Below are 23822 nucleotides of genomic sequence, written 5' to 3' on the forward strand. Positions count from 1 at the left end.
TCAGAGCCGTTAACAATTAAATCTTTAGATCTACAAACCAAATAATTGGTTCTCTTTATTTTACCAGACAATCGGCCCGGTATATTTGACTGACAGGCCGGACCTTACAAAATTTTACAGGACATGACCGTCGGTCCGGCCATGATTGACTGAGACTGTGGCAGCCATGTTTTTCAACCAACCGGCATCATTTTTTAAATTGTCCAAGATATTTTTGGGATGAATCTTCTGACCATGCAAGTTTCATGAAGATCAGACAATAAATGTGGCCTCTAGAGTGTTAACAAGATTTTACTATAGTCATATATAGCAATATAAGGAAAAATGCCCGCACCTTTGTGGCCATGTTTTTCAAGTAAACATAAGCATTTTCAAACTCAACCGTCATATCCAGAAAACACATGTTTTGGCCAAATTTCCTGAAGATTGGACCAAAAATGTGACTTTTAGATTGTTCACATGTTTTTACTATATACATATAGAGAAAATGCCCCGCCCCCTGGTGGCCATGTTTTTTCATCGATTTGGACCATTTTCATACTTAACCGAGATATCAATAAAACCAATGTTTCAACCAAGTTTCATGATGATTGGGCAAAAATTGTGACTTCTAGAGTGTACGAAAGGTTTCTCTTAAGCCATATAAGGAATACTGCCCCGCCCACTGGCGGCCATGTTTTTCAATGGACTGAAACCATTTTTGAACTCAACTAACATATGATTTAGACAAACATTTTGACAAAGTTACATGAAGATTTGGCATCAAATGTGACTTCTACAGTGTTCACAAGGTTTTTCTTTTTTTGACCTAGTGACCTAGTTTTTAACCCAGTTTCGAACTCAGTCGAGGTATCAATGGGACAAGTGTTCTGACCAAGTTTCATGAAGATCGGACAATAAAGGCGTCTAGAGTGTTCACAAGGCAAAATGTTGACGGCGCACGACGCACAACAGACAAAAAGCAATCCCATAGGCTCATCATGAGCATGTTGTGCTCAGGTGAACTAAAAAGAAACATGACAGCCAGAAAGTGAAGGACAAATTGTCGTGCGAATAAAAAGCACTGTTTCCGTGGCTTTGTACTTCAACATATAACGACTGCAAACGACTCCATAAAATGTGAGCTTTGCAAAAATGCTTGTTAAGTTCCTATCATAATTGGTTGCATAATAGCCCATACTTGCCTTTCTTTTGTGTATGACAAATGAAAGCCTCATGTTATATTGGAATTAATGTCAAACATATAACATATGAACAAAGAGGGTCATCATGGCCCTTAATGGCTCATCTGTGTTCCTGAACATGCATAATGTGGAATACTTCAATTGGTGGTCTATTATTTGACTCCACTTGACCCAAATTCAATCATTGAAATTGTATTGTCAACAAAAACACTATGATCAAGTTTCATTAAGGAGGAGTTATAAATGTTGCCACTAGAGTGGCAAGAATTTAGTGAAAGATTTGACCTGGTGACATTGTTTCTAGACCATGTGATCTACTTTCAGACTTGGCCTAGATATTGTGAACATACACATTCTGTGTTTTGTCCAGATTGAGTCATGAAATCTGGTCTCTGTAGTGGCACAAATGATTTGTTATTGTTCATCTGCTAATCTACTTTCTACACGCACATGACACAAACATTTGAACTCAGCCTTGACACATAATCAGGATGCAGGATAACATGGCTTTATGGGGTTCACAAATTGATGTTAATGGATGTAAACACACCGGTAAGTCGTGCCTTTTTCCATATAACTTTTAAAAACCATTTTCAGAAGAATTTCAACTAGTGCATAAAAGACAAGTTTTATGTGGTTAATGGCAATGTGAAAAACATCGGAATTACTTTATTTAATAAGCCTGCGTTCTTAGCCAACCATTTGATTTGTAATGGATTCTTATACATGGTTTTGCTGCATGCAGCGTGAAGTTCTGGCACTGATTTCAGGCATATTCAATGATGGAGTTTTGTATGCACATGAACCAGATTCATACTTGGCCTTACTATTGTCTGGCACTGATTTCAAGCGTATTCAATGATGGAGTTTTGTATGCACATGAACCAGATTCATACTTGGCCTTACTATTGTCTGGCACTGATTTCAAGCGTATTCAATGATGGAGTTTTGTATGCACATGAACCAGATTCATACTTAGCCTTAATATTGTCTAGATAAACGTTCCGACCAAGTTTCATCGATAATACATTACACATGTTGCATCAAGAGTGGTAACAAAACGGTGCAAATCGGACACCTAACACTGCATGCTGCACACCAACTACACCGGACGCCTGACAAAGGGTGATTACAATAGCACTTCCTGGTCTGGTGATTAAAACTGCCTCTGGTGGTCATTTTTTATAAAACAAAACACAATCATCTTTTTATTCAGAACACATATCATGATATCACACTCTTTCAATGTGTTGAGCAAGTTTCATTAAAAGTGGGTCACACATGTGACTTCTTTAGTGTAAAACTGATTTTACTATGGCAACATAAGCAAAACTGCCCGCACCAAAATAAGACATAAATAATATCTTATTTTGCGAAGAAATCACTTAAATCAATTGTAAGCAATTGTCAATATTATTGAGGAAACATATACTACTTCTACAGTATTCATAGTCTTTTCTTTTTATATTACCTAGTGACCTAGTTTTGAACTTGGACAAATGTTATTACTTCTACAGTTTTCAAATCCGCTGAGATATCATTGGAACAAATCTCTCACGAGGATTATACAATCAGTGTGGACTCTAGAGTTTTATCAGAGTTTTTTTCAGTTTGACCTTGTGAGTTAGTTTTTCACCCTACCCAAGTTTGATCTAGTCTGAGATATGATTGGGACAAATATTACTAAGTGTCATGAAAACAATGTGAAATAAATGTTAACTACAAGTTGAAATATGTTAACAAACCTATTCTTCAATTTCACGTAATGGTCTAGTTTTACATCCAACAGGACCAGTTTCGAACTTCACTGATCCACTGATATCATTGGAATAAATGTTATAACCAAGTTTCATGAAGATTTGACAATACATGTGAGTAATGTGATTCGTACATTAACAAATGATTTGTTTTTACCAATAATATGCATATTGTAAGTTTGTATTAATTTGTATAAAATATATGCATAATGTTATGTCCCCTGACATGGACTTCAATACAAAAGTATGTTTGCTGTGATAGACCATGAACATGTTTAAGTGATTACATGTTTATCTTGTATTGATCATGGGACCGTTTAGTAAAATTATTCTATTATACTACATATATATACAAGGGATACAACTGTGAAAATTCCTGCACACAACCATGGTGTAAACAATAGCGAAAAAATTGCTTCCAAACGCAATAAATACACCAATTAATTTGTATTACAACAGCCAAGACATTTATCTTTCAGAAAATAATACACTTGGCAATAAAGTACAAGCTTTTCATTGAACTAAGAGAGAAAGTTTCATTCAAAATGCTCACAAATCCTTACTTGGACACAGGTGTGCACAGCTGAAAACTGAGAATTCTAGAAGTAATTTTCGAATTCCTTTGTTATAAAGCTCTTTTGCTGGTACATATTCCTTGGAAAGTTTTTTTTCATAGTAAAATAGAACATAATTACTATTTAGTGAGCATATTTTGCTAGAAATTCATATCAATCTGCTTCAATTTCACAATGACAATCTTTTACTTTCATTTTGGGTAGTTCACATGTATTTCTAACATGCGATTTCATTGGTTGAAATTCCACTGCAGTACTAAATCCAGCCATTCACGTTCCACGTAACATTACCTGACAAATTGCATACAAATCCTTGAAGATAGTAGAAATGTAAACAAATTTAATATTTACAGTGTTTTACATATATGCAATTACATGCAATTATGGAAGGTGTCTACTTTGATTAATAAAGTGTCTATGGATAATAAAACAAGTTAAAATTTGCTCAACTTCTCTGTAATTATTAAATTATGAAACAAAATGTGTCAAAGTGGGTGTGCACACCTGTGTCGCATTTCGAAAATTTACCGTTTTTCTTACAGATACTTACAGATGTCGTTCTAGCAGTAGGTTGGTGTCACCATCCTTTAATGCTAGCTCCTCGTTTTCATCACTAGAATTGTCCTTAATACCTCCAGTAAATTTGAGACACTCCGTGAATTGATATTTAATGGGTTGATCGCTTAAGAATTTATCTAGTCGTCTTTCAAAAGAGTGTACCGTCTTGGCGGATATCACCTGTTCGGGTAATTTGTTCCATGTGTCCACAATACGACAACAAAACGAATATTTCCTAATATCCAGTCTTGATCGTAGTTAAAAAAGTTTATGCTCATGCCCCCTTGTTGATTGACTAGAATTTTTCTCGAATAAGTTTGAGACTGCTGGGTCATATTTCATAGTAATTATTTTGTATGCTTCAATGAGGTCTCCTCGAAGTCTTCTATAGGCAAGAGTAGGTAATTTCAATTCATTTAATCTCTCCTCATATGACATTTCGGATAAACCAGGGACTTGTTTGGTGGCACGCCTTTGGACATTCTCTCACATTTCTATGTCTTGTTTTAGATGTGGATTCCAGACTGGATTAGCATATTCTAGGTGTGGTCTTACTAACGATGTGAACAGAGTTGTAAAAACTTCTTTATTTATATATTCAAACGTTCGCCTTATTACTCCAACTATTGAATTTGCTTTATTGACTTTTACATTTATATGTTTATCAAATTTCAATTTGTTGTCAATTACAACCCCTATATCTTTCTCTTCAATACTTTTTGCTATAGGTTTCAAGTTCCTGTCTAACTAATTATATTCAAAGTCACTAGTTTTATTTTTACCAATTCTCATCACTTTACATTTGTCCGGGTGAAATTTTAATTTCCATTTATCTGACCATTCTTTCATTTTAAATATATCTTTTTGAAGCATTTCACAATCATTTAGATTCATTATTTCCCTAAAAATTTTAGTATCATCTGCAAAAAGAAATATTTCACTTTCATTTGATAGACTCAGGGGTAAGTTATTTATATATAGTACAAAACATATTGGCCCGAGCACAGATCCTTGCGGAATTCCACTCACCACACTTTTCCATTCTGAACTCGCTCCGTTTACTAAAACACGTTGTTTTCGGTTGCTCAAAAAAGCCTGTATCCAGTCTATATATTTTTGACCAAAATTATACATTTTCAGCTTGTGAATTAACTTTACATGACTTACTTTATCGAATGCCTTCATGAAATCACAATAGGCCACATCTACAGCTCCCCCTTTATCTAAAATTTCAGTCCACCTATCTATTACTGTTAAGAGTTGCAAAACTGTCGAGCGACCAGAGATAAAGCCATATTGCTTGTCACTCAATAACCTTTTTTTTTACTTTCATATGATTCACCATTTCCTCCCTGACAATGGTCTCCATAACTTTACATAAAATACAAGTTAGACTAACTGGTCTATAATTTCCCGCATCTTTGCGATCACCCTTCTTAAACAATGCAGTTATATTCGCACATTTCCACTCATCTGGTAATTCACCTTTAGTCCAAGAACTATTAAAGATAATCGATAATGGCTTAGCCAAAACTGTACATAAATCATGAAGTAATCTTGGGTGTAATTTATCTGGCCCCGGGGATTTACTAATATTTAAATTTTTCAACCTTGTCTCAACAATTTGAGGAGTAATTGTTAAAAAATCCAAAAATGGTACATCTTGAGGAGCACTAATATCTGGTTGTGTAATATCCTCATCTAAAGTAAAAACTGATGTAAAAAAAAACTTTCGTTTCAAACACAACTATGAAAACTTTTACTGCTATAAACATAGTTATTATCTGATAGATAAATGTCTGAGCTGTTGTTATACAGTTTTTTTGGTGTATTTATTGCTTTTGGAAGCGATTTTTTTGCTATTGTTCAGACCATGATGTTAGGCAGGAAATTTGACAGTTGTATCCCTTGTATATATGTATATAGTATAATAAAGTATTTTTTACCTAACGATCCCTGTGGTATTGATCTGGCAAATTATGGTTGTGGGACTGAATGTCTGATACAGTATTACTCTTCATGAGCTTTCAGGACGTATGAAATATGTCTAAGATTTTAATAGGATTAATGTTGTTACTAAGTTTCATTTGACAATTAATGTGGCCTCTCGATGTGAACAGGCTTCTTTTAAATTGTGTCTTACAAACTATTTGTTTGAACCATACATGACCCAGTTTTAAATATATCAGGTTTATAATTTGGACACATGTTCTGACAAAGATATTCATAACAAAATGGGCAATAAATGTGTCCTCTAGAGTGTTCACAAGATTGTTCTTTCATGTAACCTAGTTTTTACCTCACATGACCAGACTTAACACGTGGTCGAAATATCATTATGACAAAATGTTCTGAACGAGTTTTATGAAGATTTGCCAATAAATGCCATCCTTGGGTGTTCAAAAGGCAAATGTTTATGATGAACAAGGGGCAACAAATGATGGACAAAATTTGATCACAAAAGTTCATCATGAGAATGTTGTGCTCAGGTGATCTTTTAATGTGATGTGTATATATAGAGTGTTTGCAAGGTATCACCATCGGCATGTCAGAAGCATGTCCCTGTTTCCAGCTATATCATTAGAAAACAAGCGCTGTTTGTAAAACATGCATGCCCCCCATATGGGCTGTTAGTTGTAATGGCAGCAATTGTGTGAATACGTTTTGTGTCACTGTGACCTTGACATTTGACCTTGTGACCTGAAAAATCAAAAGGGGTCATCTGCCAGTCATGATCAATGTACCTATGAAGTTTCATGATCCTAGGCGTAAGCAATCTTGAGTTATCATCCGGAAACCATTTTACTATTTCAAGTCACTGTGACCTTGACCTTTAACTTAGTGACCTGAAAATCAATAGGGGTCATCTGCCAGTCATGATCAATATACCTATGAAGTTTCTAGATTGTAGGCCTAAGCGTTGTTGAGTTATCATACGGAAACCATCTGGTGGACAGACCAACAGACAGATCGACGGACAGACCGACATGTGCAAAACAATAATCCCCCTCTTCTTCGAAGGGGGGCATAAAAATATTCTGAAAAAGTTTAATGAAGATCGGACAAACCAGACATTCCCAAAATTATTTAAAGGTCACAGGACATTGGGTCCTGTTGACTTAAAAAAATGTACAACCGGATTGATAATCATAAGACCTATACATCACGTCATCAACTCAAATTTATTGACGTAATGATAATTGGAACAAGAGCTGTTACCATAGGATAACATATGCCCCCTATAAATGCTTCGATAGAAGTTATGAGCATTTTTCGAAACAAAAACGCAGATTTCGAAACCTAAACGCGGACCCTAAGTTCAAGGTCAAGGTCACAGGGGTCAAAATTTTGTGGCGTATGGAAAGGCCTTGTCCATATACACATGCATACCAAATATGAAGGTTACATCTGAAGCGATATAGAAGTAATGATCATTTTAGAAACCAAAACGCAAAGTGTGACGGACAGAAAGAAGGACAGTGCAATCCTCCGGGGGCATAAAAATGAAAAATAATCACAGCACTGAACAATTAACACTAACAAATCACAACACAATCACAGTATTCTTAAGAAAAATATTTAAACCAAAATGAAGTTAAAGACAATGCAAGTTTTCAATTGAAAATTCAGTAATTGTATACTGGCATGCACATTTCTGTGAACACCAATGTTTTCAGATGCTGATAGTTAGGTGACACAATGACTGAAGAATGTAAATTAATTATTTCTACACAAACACATCGCATTTATACTTGAAAGGACTCAAGGAAGTACCTCAAACAATTTAACACATTTTGCTATCAATTACATAGTTTTACAGACTAAGTTTTAAAAGCAATTCTAGGTATTTACAATATTTCAATGACATACATTTCCCGGTCTGGAAATTATATGAAAACTGAGAATTAAACTACAAATATCAACAAACCAACCACAAAGATATACAAATCAATTAAAAAGCACTATTAAGTGTAAATTAATATCAACACCAACTGTAAATACCTGAATACAACGATCTGAGTTGCAGAACGTGTTTTGGTTTAACAGTAAAAACTATTGACACATTTACTCGCATGGGAGAATGTGTTTGGTGCGCATGTGCAGTAACATTTCATGACTGTTAACAAAAAAACGAGATAACTTGTACTGCTCATATTTCATTCAAGCTCGCTTTTAGTTTCATGTTTTAATTCTATGAAATAAAGAAACTTTTGCTTTTTAATTATTTACTGGTCATTTGGACCGACAACAAAGCATTTTCAATCGGACCTGTTTTAAAACGATGGTCAGGTATGATGGTTCGGCACATTTAAGAATGTATGCGAACAATGCTTTTGTTGTATAGAGTTGAAAAACTGTTGTTTTTTTTCAATTTGACTATGTGACCTACATTTTTTTTATCTCACATAGCCCAGTTTCAAATTTGGCAGAAATATCATTGAGGCAATTTATGTTCTTACCAAGTTCCATGAATATTGGGCAATAAATGTGGCGCTGCTAAAGTGTTTATAATGCTAATTGTTGATGACAGACAACAAACAATCAACATAAAGAGATCAGGCTGAGAAAAGCTCACCATGAGCAGGTTAAGCTCAAGTGAGTTTAAAAATGGAGGCTCAAACATTCAGCCATTAAGTGTGACGTATCCTTCATACATGTAAATTGGGTAAAGGAATACATGCATCTGACATTATACAGGCAGGTTGATTGAAGTTTTTTTTCTGAAACAAAGCTGGCATTGCCGCATGGGAGTCATTACATTACTTATGAGAAATTTACTGGTTATTAACTGTTAATTGTCACAGCTTTAGATCCATCATGATTATTGCATTAACCATATAGACTTGAAACAACAAAGAAAGAGTTTATAATTTAGTCATTTCAGAGAGACTTTTTTCACTATGTTTTTTGCTGAAATATGGCCAATATCTTGTAATCCATATACTTGAACCATTGAAGAGTTATTTATTAACAAACACAAATTAACAAATTAAAGCTGAACAACAAATTGTACACATGCACTGATTTGGAAATACTTATAAAACTAATATGACAATAATCCAAACAAATTAAAATGGATGATGGTAATTGAATTATACAATGCAGTAATTTATACTGATATAAAATAAGCAATAATTTTAGCTACCTGTGATTAAGCTCAACACATTTAGAGCAGCACAGATGATTGTGGTCCGTGCAGTACATTGATAACTTTTCACCCTTGTGTATGATGCATATTAAAAGAGAAGTCTCCATCTTCTTAGAAAGTGGCCACTTCATTATTTTATCCTTTCCATAAGGAGATTTTTTATAAAACCACCAACCATGCTGTCTGTGGGAGTTTATACATGTTCTGCAGAAGTATTTAAGACATTCTTCACAGTAAAAATCTGCATCTATTTCTACAGACCGCTCTTTTTCGCAGATTGTACAACAATAATATTTAACCACATAAGAATTTCTAGAAATTCCAGATGTTGCCATTTTGATAATTCACTTTCAACAAACAAGATTCTACAATCTGAAATAACTTGCAATAGTTATGTCCAAGTATATGTTTACAATACACACACACACACAATGTTATTAAACATAGAAAAGTGATATGAAATTTCAAACTGAACAGCAACCAAATTAACCGTCAAATGGCGCTTGTATGATAGAGGTTAACAGTGTAACTATGTATACTGTCACATGACTTTTGGGTAATGTGCATTTTGATTACCTGAGTTTAGACTGTACCAAACAAGCTGTATACATAAAACCTTTAAACCAAATTTTTTAACACACCACATTTTTAATTGCTCTAATAAATGACATGTTATGAACATGGAATTATAATGATAATATTAAGCAGGTTCTTACATAAACCAATTTTATTACAATATCAGATCCTTTTCCTCATACAGTATTAACAAGAGGGCCATGATGGCCCTGAATCGCTCCACTGTTGTTTATGCGAAATCAGCGTGCAATGCGCATGGGTTGAAATGTACTCATGCATGTGACTGTCTCTTTCTATCCCTCGTCCCACTGGGTTCTTAAAGTTGGAAGGGTGAGCATTTTTATATATGGAAAATGTTACTACAGTGTTAACTAAACAACCTAAAAAGCCCAGAAATTGTCGCACAGGTCCTTTGCTTATCGCGTAGGTACATTTATCTCTCCAAAAGATATTGTCGTTTTTTCTATTTCAAATATGTTAAGATGCTGAAGATCAAATCTAGGCATGTTCGACAAGCTTAATTAAAGTTCCTTCATTCAATCATGAATCTTTTTCCATTAAATTCCAAAAAGTGTATGCAGGTTTCAAAGTTTCTGTTTCTTATATAGGTCATGATATATGCAAAATATCTAATGACGTAGATCACCTAAACTTTGCTTCATTCTTGAGTTATTAGTGAGTGTAGCAGGATTGTTAATGTGGTGACGAAATTGTTAATTGTACAAAGAAGATATTTGCCTGAAGAAACAAAGTTACGAATTTTTTTGGTTCAGGTTCATGAGGTGCCAAAAGGCAGTAGGAATGATAACTTTGTAGAGGTTGTTTGTTAAACAAAGTAAATGTTTATGAGACAAAAATTTGAACTATAATTCATCAAGATGTTGCGATCATGGCAACACTACTTGTATATGGCATGAGGTTTAAAGAGATATCATGACAAACAATTAGCTTGACCTAACTTTCCTTTACTTTTTCTATCTGACGTTCTAATAGACCATAACTCGTTCTGAAGAGTTTGTTTTCGTTTTGAAAACAGGACTTCCGGTTTCAAAAAGAAGAAATTGCTCATTATGAGCAATTTCTCCTTTTATCACAATAATTTTTATCCCACCCAGCCACTTTATAAATAGTCCTTTACAATATTATTTCTCGTCTGCAATCTGTTTCAATTTGGGTCAGTCCAAAATGTGTCGTTTGGTAAAGGGTTAACATTTATGGATAGTTAACATGTTGGTCTACCTTTCACGCTCAACATGTATGCATTTATCTCTTATAATTAAAAAGTTATTCCAAATGTATTTCGATAAACTTTTAGTTTGAGACGAAAATAGTTTATTCATCCCATATCGAATAAATAGCAAAAACGCATGAACATGCAAACTTCATGTGGCCATGTTTTTTGAAGAATCAAATTTTCTTGAACAACTTTTTAATGGGAGCCTTAAAGGGATAAATTTGGCCCCAGGGGCATAATTTGAACAAACTTGGTGGAGAACTATAAGATGTCACTACATACCAAATTGGTAGCCCTAAGCCCTACGGTTATGGAACATAAGCATATGTTCAGTTTTATGAACCCCGGGGCAGGGTCAAATTTGAGCCCAGTTGAATAATTTGAACAAATTTGGTAGAGGACTATTAGATGTCACTACATACCAAATTTAGTAGCCCTATTCTGTATAATTATGAACAAGAAGATTTTTAAAGTTTGCACAAAATAGGCCTTATTTAAGCATATGTTCATTTTGTGACCACCGGGGCAGGGTCAAATTTGACTCCAGGGGCAAAATTTGAACAAACTTGGAAGATAACTTTAAGATTTTAATACAAACCAAATTTGATAGAAATAGGCCAATGGTTATGGACAAGAATTTATTTTAAAGCAGGGCCCTCGTTTGGCACTTTTTACCCTCGAATATCGGCAGCTTCCCCCATGAAAAAAAGTATATTTTACGTAGATCATGTTTGAAGGGTTAAACACTGAATGGTCATCAGCATGTTTCTAGTATATAACATTACTGCCAATCACTCTTCGAGTAATATTTACATCTACCTTTAATCTCGATTAACATCACGGGCATCAGGGTGTTAAAGTTTACTACACATGTACCACATAGGCGTTTTATTATCAAATGAAGCACATGATCACAAAAGCCAATAAGAAACATACAAATATTCTTTAACAAAAATAATGCTACATTTATGAATATTAAATCAGTCAATATATTAGGCTCAAATGGTATAGCAAGACGGTAAACGCTTTTATTTCCTTTGCAAAAATTATAGTTTACTTAAGTTCAAATACTTCTTCAGACAGTGATTTAAAAAAAAGAAAGGGAGAACACACATACGTTGCTCCCCTGCCAATTTATAACGCACAAATTATTATAAGTTTAACCAAAGTAAGCATATTCGTATTATGCACGAGGAATTTGAGTTGTAACCTATGTTATTATTTTTTATAACCAACAATTGGTATATTTAATATTCTAGTCTGATCGGGATATATGCTAATCAAACCTCATGGCATATTAACATTATTCAGGGATGGGTTGCAATATTCTACAATTGGTAGAATGAACCAATAATTTTGTACAACATAAGTAATTGATGACAAATGATAGCTGGAATACTATTAAGGGTTTTGTCAGAAAGCATTTTCTGTTTGCGGAGGGGTTCAAACTATTTTATGCGCTTAATGTGAGGCATCTTTTTTAAGCAAATGTATAAAGAGTTCCTGACCAAAATCAAAGTACCCGGTAATATTACTTTTAAATCAATTACGTATTGGCATACACCAAGAAAGTTGTAGAATATTTGCGGTAAACATAAGAATTTCGACGAAAACTTGTGATGTGAAATTTCCGAATGGTAACAGCAATTACCGATTGTCGTTTTTCCGAAAAACAGCATGTCGCAGTTTTCAAAAAAACAAATGACTGCACCCAAAATATTTTAATGTTACTGACTATAACGGGTTGATACATGTCTGATTTTGTTTCTCATTCAATAAAGTGACCATTTTAAGGTCGATTCACTTGAAATATGAAGGATATTTTGTCCTTTGGCCTTTGGCTATAAATATATCAGTACAATTTGCAATTTTCAAAATCAATCGGAAAATATTGGCAGACACAAAATTTAATCAAAATTCTTATGTTTTCCTTAAATATTCTACCACTTTCCTGGTGTATACCAATACATGGATGTTTTTCAAGCAATAGCAAATTGATTTCAATCAGAAACACTGCCTATAACCGCAAAATCAAAAATTCTTATATTTTTAGTTTACAATTTTTGTGATAGAAATAGCTTGCATGCAGCATGAAATTGAATGTTCTGTCAGATAAGCGTTTCGACTATCTCAAGTGGGGGATTTCTGACTATTTAATCCAACCACAAAAGAGCTCTAAATTACTCTTGACTTAAATGTTATTTAGACCCATTTAAAGCGAAGTAATAAAGAACCACTTTTTATTAACATGTACTGCTCAAACGTGACGTCACAAGTTGCCTCCCTTCCCTTCTCAAAATAAAATACACTTTTTAACAAAATACGCTTTATAAAGTGTATTTTTTCTGCATTTTTACTGAAAAGTGTATTTTTTCTGCATTTTTTTCATAATTAAGTGCACTAAAGTGCATTTTTTCTGTATTTTCATTATCTTTAAGTGTATTTTACTGTTCTTTAAGTGTATCTTCTGTAGACAAAGTGCATCTTTTTATGCAATAAGTGCATTTTTTTTAATGAAGTGCATTTTTTGTGCATATTAGTGTATCTTCTGATTTGCAAAAAAAATATTCTTTCTGTACAAGTGTAGTTTTAGAGCATCTTCATAAAAAAGAGCAACACTATAGCAAATAACTGAAGTTAAAGGACAGAGATATAGTGTTTAATAGGAGGATTGTACTGAATTCTTTTTTATCTTCACATAATGTTTATGGTCTTATTATTGCAATTTGTCTGCTCATAAAATATGTGAATCAGTAGAGCAGCTTTTAAAGGGAAAAGTACAACTAAATCAGGCTGTGGGTAACTAATTAAAAATATTGAAAGTGTCAAAAATATTATGTGGGCTTGCCAGAATCAATTATATCTCCACAACATAAAAAACAAGTATTTGAACTTTCTTACACTGATATTTAACCCCAATTCAATTAATGTCTACCACATTGACTATTAACATACATTTTAAAAGACAATTTAAATAATATTTATAATATTATATTTATTTCCTAACACCATTCAGTATGTTATATTGAAATATTCACAATTAAATATAATATGCTAAGTGTGCTGTGCATTATAGACGAGTTAACGCGTGACGTCACACGCACCTGCAAAGTTTAGACTCCGCCCACTGGTTGGCAAAAAGAGGTGGAATTCTTATAAGCGCATATAGAGAAGGTTGACATTATCATCGTTTTTATTGATACTCATGAACTGTATCAAATATAATTTTACTATTTATGTCTGAATAAAACATAAGCATGCGTGGAAATTCATTTTTGGAACGATTATATTGTTGTTATTATTTGTGTTTACTAAAAACGAGCTATGGAGTGGAACGTACACTATCTACGAGCTCGTTATGTGGTTACCACAAAAATCTCTACTAAACGCATCTTCACGTCCATTTTAGATACAACATTTCAAAAATGGAAATTCTTTTAGAATAAATTAAATTTAATGAAAAAACACAAATAAGGATGAAAACAAACATCAAATAGATCGCTTTTTGTGCGCAACATATAGTAACTGATTTTAATCTTAATATATCTGTACAGACTTACCTTGTTACACAACAAATAAATTAATAAATCTCATTGTTTTATTTAATTGTGCACACCAATTTTGACACTATTATCTCGTTATGATCGGAGACTGCCCAGACAATTACACAGAAAACATGCCGGTGTCATAAACATAGTGACCAATACTTTAATTGGGTCCCTGCATAGACCACATGTGGCAGACTTTATGATACCTCCATGCCATCTCTTGGCATATTGAGAAGTCATATTGAGCAAGCCAAATATTAAAGCCAAAAAACGTAACATTTGCTTTAATAAATAATTTAACATATTAAAAAAAGAAGATATTTGTCTGAAACGGATTAACAAGAACATGCGTATTTATATGTAAGCCAGTTTAATCATAATAATACAGTGCTTTATAACTTTAAATTTAAAATATTGTTCAATATTACTGCTACACAATTGATGTATTTACCGCGGGTACGGGCAAATGTAAACTCGTCAATTTAGTGTAAAGATTGTACGTTCTTGCATTGCACGTAACACCATCATGAAACCAAGCAATCACAATGGATAAACAATATTTGTGTAAAATAAATTAAATTAATATATATATTTATCATAAAATGCTAGATTGTTAAATGTATCACTCCTTATTACTTGTTAAGAGATTTCAATATACATGCAAAGACAGTTCAATTTGCACAAGATGCAGGTTTTATTTTCATTTGTATATTAAAATTTATTAATATTGTAATTCAATGGAAACGAAACGAAAATTCATTCTATGGAAAAGAAAATTACCACAACATTTAACGATTGTAATGTATTCCGTTTTTAATTGCTTTGTTTTATAATTGATCAAATGCGCCTCTTATAATACACTTTCGATCGCTGATGAGCAATAACAATATCCACACCGTTTATAGTTATAATCAAATTAATATATGTTTTATAAGTTTTTAAATATCATTTTTTAAAGTCTTACTATAAAAAAGAATACGGCTAATTTATTGTTTTGTTGTGTGGTATTGTCAGTATTTAGTCTTCCGACCACGTTTACTCTGATGCTAATAACTAATTTGTATTTTTCTGCTTCTGCTTAATACGGTGAAGGGCCAGTTACGGCGTAGTACACCGGGGAGTGCGCCTAGTCAAAATGGAGGGCAGCTTTAAAGCTCTCAACTGTCTCTGCGTGGACCACTCTACTGTCCAGGTGGTTCCACTCTAACACGGTTTTCACAAAGAATGAGTTTTTAAATTGACTACTATTTGAGTTTTTCACTACAAAGCCTCTGTCATTATTTATTACTTGTTTATCTATTATATTGGCGGTAACACAGTCACTATATTGTTTCGCCTTAATTTGCCTTTTGACCCTTGCTGGTTTCAAGTAATCGGATGCTGGTATAGCTGGCACCAGCCCCTCGGCCACTTTTATATATATTTGTATAAGGAGGAAATTATACATATGATGATACATTTATTTATTGGTACTAAATATGATATATTTGCACTATTGTATAAGAGTTGTAATGTTTATTTCGGATTTTTTATCGTTTAATTGACTAAACAAAAGCGCTTTATACATGTTTTACGTTACTGTAACCAGTGTTTTTGCCAACCAGTCAGTGCGCATGCGCGAAAAATCCCGAATGTAAACAATAACAATTAACTCGTCTATTCAATAAATATCAGATAAGATCAGGATCAGATAAGAGATCAATTAGCATCATAAACACTAATCCCTATCAGTGCTCCATCTAGCCAAAACAAAGGGGTGTTTATAGAATTTTGATTGGTTCTGGGACCATCTATTTGAAAACAAACCACTTTTGATTGGCTGGAGCACAGCAAGTTATTTTGAGGACAGGAAGTTATTTTTGTAAACTATTTGGTTTCAGCAACTTAAATTGAGCTAAATTTTTAGGTATAATTCAGCAACATTAATTCTAGTGTCAAATGTCTTGAAATTCTTTCAGCACATGAACTATTGTGTGATGAAAACAATGTGTATTTACTACAATGTGTAAATCAACAATAAGTTTGTTGCAAAGAAGATTCATAGTGGGTGGTTAAAGTGATCAACAACTGCCGTTTTTGTTTTTTTGGAATGCTGAGGAACAGCTGTAACAGGTTTGTATTTTCATTTCTGCATCTCTTTTTAATTAAATTAATTATGATCATTATCATATTTATGTATCGTCACTGGGAAATGTAACTGGATGAGTAAATGTAATGCAATTTTAAGGAAAAAAACACCATTTGAATTATTATGGCTGTATTTTATGGTTATTGTCATCTTAAAATTTATTTATACCTATTTCTTGTCATTAATGAACAGATTTCTTTCCCCCATATTTAATCAGAACTTTAATATTTTATATTTGAAGGTGAAACCCCAAGGTGAAATTTACATTGATCGGAAGATCCATTGGACAGAATGTGCATCATCGCCTGCCAAAAAAGGGAGCAAAAAGGGGACTACCTGATGTATGGACATGTATACCAGGTTTTACCCTGCACGAGCAGGGCAACTTGAGGGGAACAGGAGTGGGAAACCGTGCCCTGTAGCTTGTCCTTGACCAAGAAAAGATGGATTTGTTGAGAGGTAAAACTATATAATAAAGGTTATTGCAATTCAAAGACGTCACACTTCCGACCAGTCCACACAGCCAAAGGAGACCACATATATTAGTACATTTATTAACAGTATTTTCTATCAAACGTAATTTCTTTAAATTATTTATGAAAAGCGTAAAGTCACATGTGATCACGAGATTAAAATTGCAAAAATAAACAAACAAAAACAACAAGCCAACAAACTTGTTTTGATTTAAATTTGTGATATTTATAGCAACTGTTGAACAAGATTACCATAACAGCAATATTTAACACTTACATTATAAAATATCTTTCAGGACCTGATCTCAAATGAGATCATGCACGAGAAGCGCCTCACAGACCATGACAGTAGTATTCAGACCTGATCAGCTGGTGAAGTGCTCTATTAAGGTTTTGTTTATGAATGCATTCTTTGTAAGGAACAGTGTATAACAACAAATACTGAGTGACAGGGGCTAAGCTGCTAAATATTGTCAGCATGTATGGAGTGATTTTCTTTGGAAATTCAAAACAACCTGTACGTACTGGCTCTCAGAAGGGCATGTTTTAGCGCAATAATGAACAAAAAAAGGAAGATCTTAAAAATAAGGTATAGATTTATATAAATTTCATGAATACTGTTCATTTATCATATATTAGGATCCAGAATATGATTGAATTAAATGTGCTGCTTTTGTCCATATCAAAAAGGGATTTGGAATTAATGTAATATATAAAAATATAGTAAATGATAGGAAAAACATTTCAGCTTAACCCTTTGCATGCTGGGAAATTTGTCATCTGCTAAAATGTCGTCTGCTGAATTTCTAAAATTAGCCATTTCTTCGATTTTTTCCAAAGAATACTATCAGAATAGAAAACAGTTTGGATCCTGATGAGACGCCACGTTCTGTGGCATCTCATCTGGATCCAAACTGTTTGCAAAGGCCTTCAAAATTCGGTTCCAGCGCTTAAAGAGGTTAAGGAGGGGAAAACGTTAATATTTTTGAAGTGGAAACCATCTGTATTTGGCTGTTAATCAGTTACCGGTAATCAGAGGGGAGAAAAATCACTGGTATGAGCTTGATATTTAAAATTGTTAATTCCAGATAGGCAATAGCCCGTTTGAATCCTCTCTTTTATGTAGATATGTAACATTTGTTTTTGTTTTTTAAGGTTTAACATTCTAATAAAAGTGTGTATTTATCTATTGAATTGTACTTTTTGTTTTTTATGTATGTGTTTACACTAACCTTTCATTTAAAAAATGAATGCTGACTTCAAAATGCTGGGATTTTTTTAAATTTGGTTAATTTTTAAGCATATTAATTTGAAGTGATGAAAAGTTCACTTGAGCGTATAATGCGCTTAAAAAATTCACTTCCAACACTTCAAAAAGTGTATCATTTGTATTACTGAAAATGCACTCAAGTGTATTAATGCGCTTAAAAATTCACTTTTAATATTGTAAGGTGTATTATTTGCATGACCGGGAATGCACTCAAGTGTATTAATGCGCTTAAAAAAATTCACTTTCAATTTTGTAAGGTGTATTATTTGTGTCAGTGGAAATGCACTCAAGTGTATTAATGCGCTTACAAAAATTCACTTTGAATACTCAATGAAGTGTTTTATTTGTAAGTCTGGAAATGCACTCAAGTGTATTAATGCGCTTAAAAAATTCACTTTGAATACTCCATGAAGTGTATTATTTGCAGTGTCCGACAAATTTCTTATTTTTCAGGTAGCCCACTGGGCTACCAATTAAAATATTTGGTAGCCCATAAAGTTTTCCTACAAAATGATAAGAGGCAGGTTTTCATCTTTATTTTATTTCTTCATTTACATATACATAATATGTATACATACATATACATAATACAGCAAGTAGTCTGATGTACACAGTCAATATCGTAAATTAATGTTACAGTACAGGCACCGTGTACTTAAATGTAAATGTACCAAAGAAAATCATATACTACATGTAGATATTACATGTATGTGCACATGTATGTGTACTTAAATTCGAACAGCACGGTAAGTCGGAAACGTAAATAAAGCGTTTAGATGATCAATACGATTGACTCGTATGGTGTTAATCAATGCAATTGCCCTTTTTAACAACTAATACCGATTTTCAAGAAATCAAGAGTATTAAATCATTTATTTACTTGTGTCCGACTTTAAGTACTGTCCGAATTTACGTATTGCATCCGTATGTTACGACGCTTGTGTGCAGTCAGTATGCAATACAATAATTGTTTCAATAATGAAGGAACTGATACAGCGTAACGGTAACGATACAGGCAACAGCGTGTTTACATGATATTTTATTAAGAGGCAATGTCAATGTCAAATAATTCGCGAGATACCACGGTTCTTAAGTTGAAATTCACAACGAAACTTTTAATGGAAATTAAATGATCCCAATGTTGTACCCGCTACGAAATTTTTATTTACAAATAAATACTCCACGCCAATTTTCGCGCGCTTTTTATCTGGACAAAGAAATTCATTTATTAAATGTACAATTTTGTAAACTAAAATAGCTGTACACAACGCGCGCAAACCGTGGCAGGTAATTTACTCATATTGCAATACAACGGTCCAGATTGGGAGCTTATTTCATCGTATCTTTAAATAGAACCATATGCCGAAATTCATTTGACACTTGAGAAAATTTCAAACGTTTGTGTTTATGACTCTTATCGTCTATATTACCCATCCATAATTTTGTTTAAAAAATATATATCGGGCATATATGGGATTATTGATTAACAGTCGATTAATCCAATTATTAATTGACAATGAAAACTAATTAGCAGGTGTTAACCGCGTTCACACTGTTGTTATTAATATTCATTTTCGGTTTCGTTACCGTTTTGAAGAATCCGCTATTGTTTAGATTTATTTAATGTTCGGCGTCCTTGGATATTTAACGACATCAAAAACGTTGTTGCTTTTACTCATTGTTGCGGTTAACAAAGAATTCCAAACTGCGAAATGATGTTGCATCATGTGCGCGAACTATCAAACCGGCTCTCATTATATTATTAGCAGACGACAAATGTTGATTCTGATTGGATGATTAAAATACACTGTTACTGTCTACGACATAACCGCAAGTGATCGGTGACTGATTAGATAATTGATTGCACTTTTTTATCGGATTATAAGCAATACACAGTGTACAACCACATGGTCAGCGTGTTTATTCTACGTATGTCTGTCAATAAACCGGGCTTCCGCTCTTAAAGATTTATAGTAGCCCGGCGGGCGTCAGCTGGAAAATTTCAGTAGTCCGATGAAAAATTTCGGTAGCCCCCGGGCTCCGGGCAAGGGATTTGTCGGACACTGATTTGTATGAGTTAAAATACACTCAAGTGTATTGATGCACTTGAAAGATTACTTTAGTTACTGATAAGTGTATTATTTGTATGACTGGAAATGCACTCAAGTGTATTAATGCGCTTAAATAATTTGCTTTTAATTCTGTAATGTGTATTATTTGAATGACTGGAAATGCACTCAAGTGTATTAATGCGCTTTAAAAAATTTACTTTGACCATGAAGTGTATTATTTGTATGTCTTAAAATACACTCAAGTGTATAAATGCACTTAAAAATAAACTTAAGCGCACTTATTATCATAATAAACGCATTTAAGTGTATTTTTCGTGGAAAAAAAATACACTTAAATGTATAAACACACTAGTAAAAAGTGTTTTTTTTAACAGATTAAAATGCACTTGTTAAGCAAAAAATACGGTGCCAATAACATGCGCATTAAATGCGCATTTAATGTGCATTTAATGCGCATTAAATGCGCATTTAGTGCACTTTTTCGAGAAGGGATGTTGGTTCATGCTACATTTGGAAATGGAAGTGACATATAGGTAGCAGTACATGGTAGGAAGCAGAAATATGCGAATTGGCCCCGGTCAAAAAGTGATATATTGGTAAAGGGTAGGTTTCAATGTCAAATTTGAGGGAAATAGGTCTTATTGTATCCCCATATTGCATAAAATCCTAAGAATATGACCATTTTCAAATGCGAAACTGTGGGGTCATGACCTCTTGTTATTGTTGTGTTCTTTGTTACTCAGGAAGGACAACTGCAGTAGGCATATTGTATTTTGGGTTCTTTTTTAAGCTGGAATCTCTAGAAGGGTCACGCTGTGAAGTATTGCGCAAAACCCACCTGGATACGTGGTATTTTTTCATGGTTTGATGGGTTGTGCTCTGTTTTGCGTGTAAAAAAATCATTCCAAAAGCAGGCTATCATTACCTCTTATTCGTCCCCAGCCACTTTCGTACTCTGTTAAAAGTTGATTTTGAAGCCCCTGTTTGCAACCTTGCCATTCTTTCATTTTTGTCAATAGTATCACCTGTACAGGTTCCATATGCTCTTTTTTATCTTAAATGTAAGTTCCAGACTACTTGTGTGCATTGAATGTGTTTTTATGATTGCAGGTTCGTTGTTTTCTGAATTTAGCGTGGTGGAGATCAATAAGGCGTCCGCGTCTCCGAGAGAGTGTGTGTCTACCGTGGTCTGCTACCATACAAGCAATGCCAGTACAAGGGAGACCAATCAAAATTAACAATTTTACCAAACTTCTCTGTTTGTGAAGAAAATATAAGTTAATTTACTTCATGGACTTGAAGAAGTTCTTAATGTCATCATACACATGTAAAACTGAAAAACATACTTCATTATTCTTTAAGGTATGAACTTAAGACATGAACATGTCAATCATAAACATGGTTTAATGTTTAGGGTAAATTTATGGAATTTATGAAATACTAATTGAAAATAATTTGACTGAGTTGATACAAGTGATACATAACAGGCTTGAGAATGACTTGATACTTACACTATCTTGCAACAACATGTAACAACACTGTGATGAATAATTGTCTAAAATTACTATGTTCAACATAAATTTATGACACACAGTATCAAATATGGATATAAAATTTCTCAATTGGGTAAGGTCTGCAAAGACATGTCCAAATTTTCATGTGGTTTAAAGGAAGATGTCAAAAGCCAAAAGTGGTACTTGAACTGACAGGCAAAACACATTTGGCTGCAGACAATGACTGATCACAATATCCCATACCTTAGAACTTAAACCGCAGCCTGTGGCTGTTATTGATATCAAGTTTATCTTACCTGACAAGACTTGGCTTGTAATTAATGACTTGACAACTATCCCAGCCGCAGTCACTTCCACCTCAACAAGTTGGAGGTAAGTACAGGTCCAGTGGCTGACTTGAGTTCAATTCCTGCTGCTCACTAGACAACTATTCTAACCTCAGTCACTTCCACCAAGGCATGGAGGTCCTGTACATGTCTAGTGTCTTGATTTAGTTATTGTACCACTACGCACTAGACTACTATTCCAACCAGTCAATGTCACCTAGACACTTTGGATCATGTCAGTACATTGCCAGTGTCTTATTTGAGTTCCATTATGCTGCTCAATTGGCAACTTTTACAACTACTGTACAGTCACTTCCATATAGACAGCAAACCAGGTTAGTAGTATAGTACATGTCCAGTATCCGGCTAGAGTTCCATTTATTCTCAATATTCACAGAATATGTTTCACTGGCTGACTAATCTGCCTTTGGTACATCAACTGTGAGTATACAAAACAAAACTGTATGAGATAATTAATCTGATTTTTGTAAGTAAAATTATTTGTAAAGAAATCCATTGTGTTCTCTACGTACTAAGTAGACCACCTGTTAGGGCAAACAGTTCACCTACAAGATAAGCAGATTTTTGCAAAAAATCATACCTGTATCTACATTGAATTTATATTCTTTATTAGATACCAAACACTACTTTGAGATCATGAATCATAGAATAAAACAAGAGCTCTCAAAGGACAGCGCGCTCGACTATTTGAGTGATTGACAGTATAACGTAAGCCATCATGGGAATATTGTTCATATTCAATAATTTATTAGACGATAATTCAAAAATAAAACAAGAGCACCGCCTTGCGGGTGCAGACCGCTCATCAATTTTCTTTTTAAAGGTGAAGGGACTCTCATTTTCAATCACAAAGGAGGGAGGAGTGGAGTGAAGAGGGGTGTATAGTGTGGGGTTGTGGACATTTATTACATTATCTTCCAAAAAAGCGAAAAAAAAAAAAAAAAAAAAAAAAATCGGGTGTGGTGATAATTTGTGAGATGATCTTAAAAAAAAAAAAAAGGGGGGGGGGTTGGGGTGGGGGGGGGGTGGGGGGGGGTATAGTGTGAGGGTGTGGTGGTCATTTGTGAGATGATCTTAAAAAAAAAAAAAAAAAAAAAAAAAAAAATTAGGGGGGGGGGGAGGGGGGGAGGGGTGAAGGGGGGGAGGGGGGGAGGGCATGGGGGATGGTTTGGGTGAAGTCTATTGTGGTATGTCAGGTAAGAGTAGTTTCATCAAAGTATCAATCAAATCTAATCATAAATAAAGAAGTTATGGCAATTTTAGCAAAATTTAATAATTTGACCTTGAGAGTCAAGGTCATTCAAAGGTCAAAGTAAAATTCAAGTTGCCAGGTACAGTAACCTCATGATAGCATGTAAGTATTTGAAGTTTGAAAGCTATAGCCTTGATACTTCGAGTGGATCGAAACACAAAATTTAACCATATATTAAAAGTAAC

At 33.9% G+C, this 23822-nt stretch overlaps 1 protein-coding gene across 2 annotated transcripts in view; it reads right to left on the reverse strand.

The window, feature by feature from the left end:
• Positions 1 to 23822, reverse strand: part of LOC127846890 (E3 ubiquitin-protein ligase TRIM33-like) — a 215209-nt gene that overhangs the window by 52661 nt on the left and 138726 nt on the right. The window contains exon 1 of one of the 2 annotated variants that reach the window (XM_052378306.1): positions 9221 to 9698. The exons of the other annotated variant lie outside the window; for it this stretch is intronic. Coding sequence (XP_052234266.1) covers positions 9221 to 9558 — 338 coding nt within the window. The 5' untranslated portion in view covers positions 9559 to 9698. Of the gene's footprint in view, positions 1 to 9220; positions 9699 to 23822 lie in introns of those variants that run through there. 2 annotated transcript variants of the gene reach the window in all.

The sequence above is a fragment of the Dreissena polymorpha genome, chromosome 10 (genome assembly GCF_020536995.1).
Source record: "Dreissena polymorpha isolate Duluth1 chromosome 10, UMN_Dpol_1.0, whole genome shotgun sequence".
Lineage (NCBI taxonomy): Eukaryota > Metazoa > Mollusca > Bivalvia > Myida > Dreissenidae > Dreissena > Dreissena polymorpha.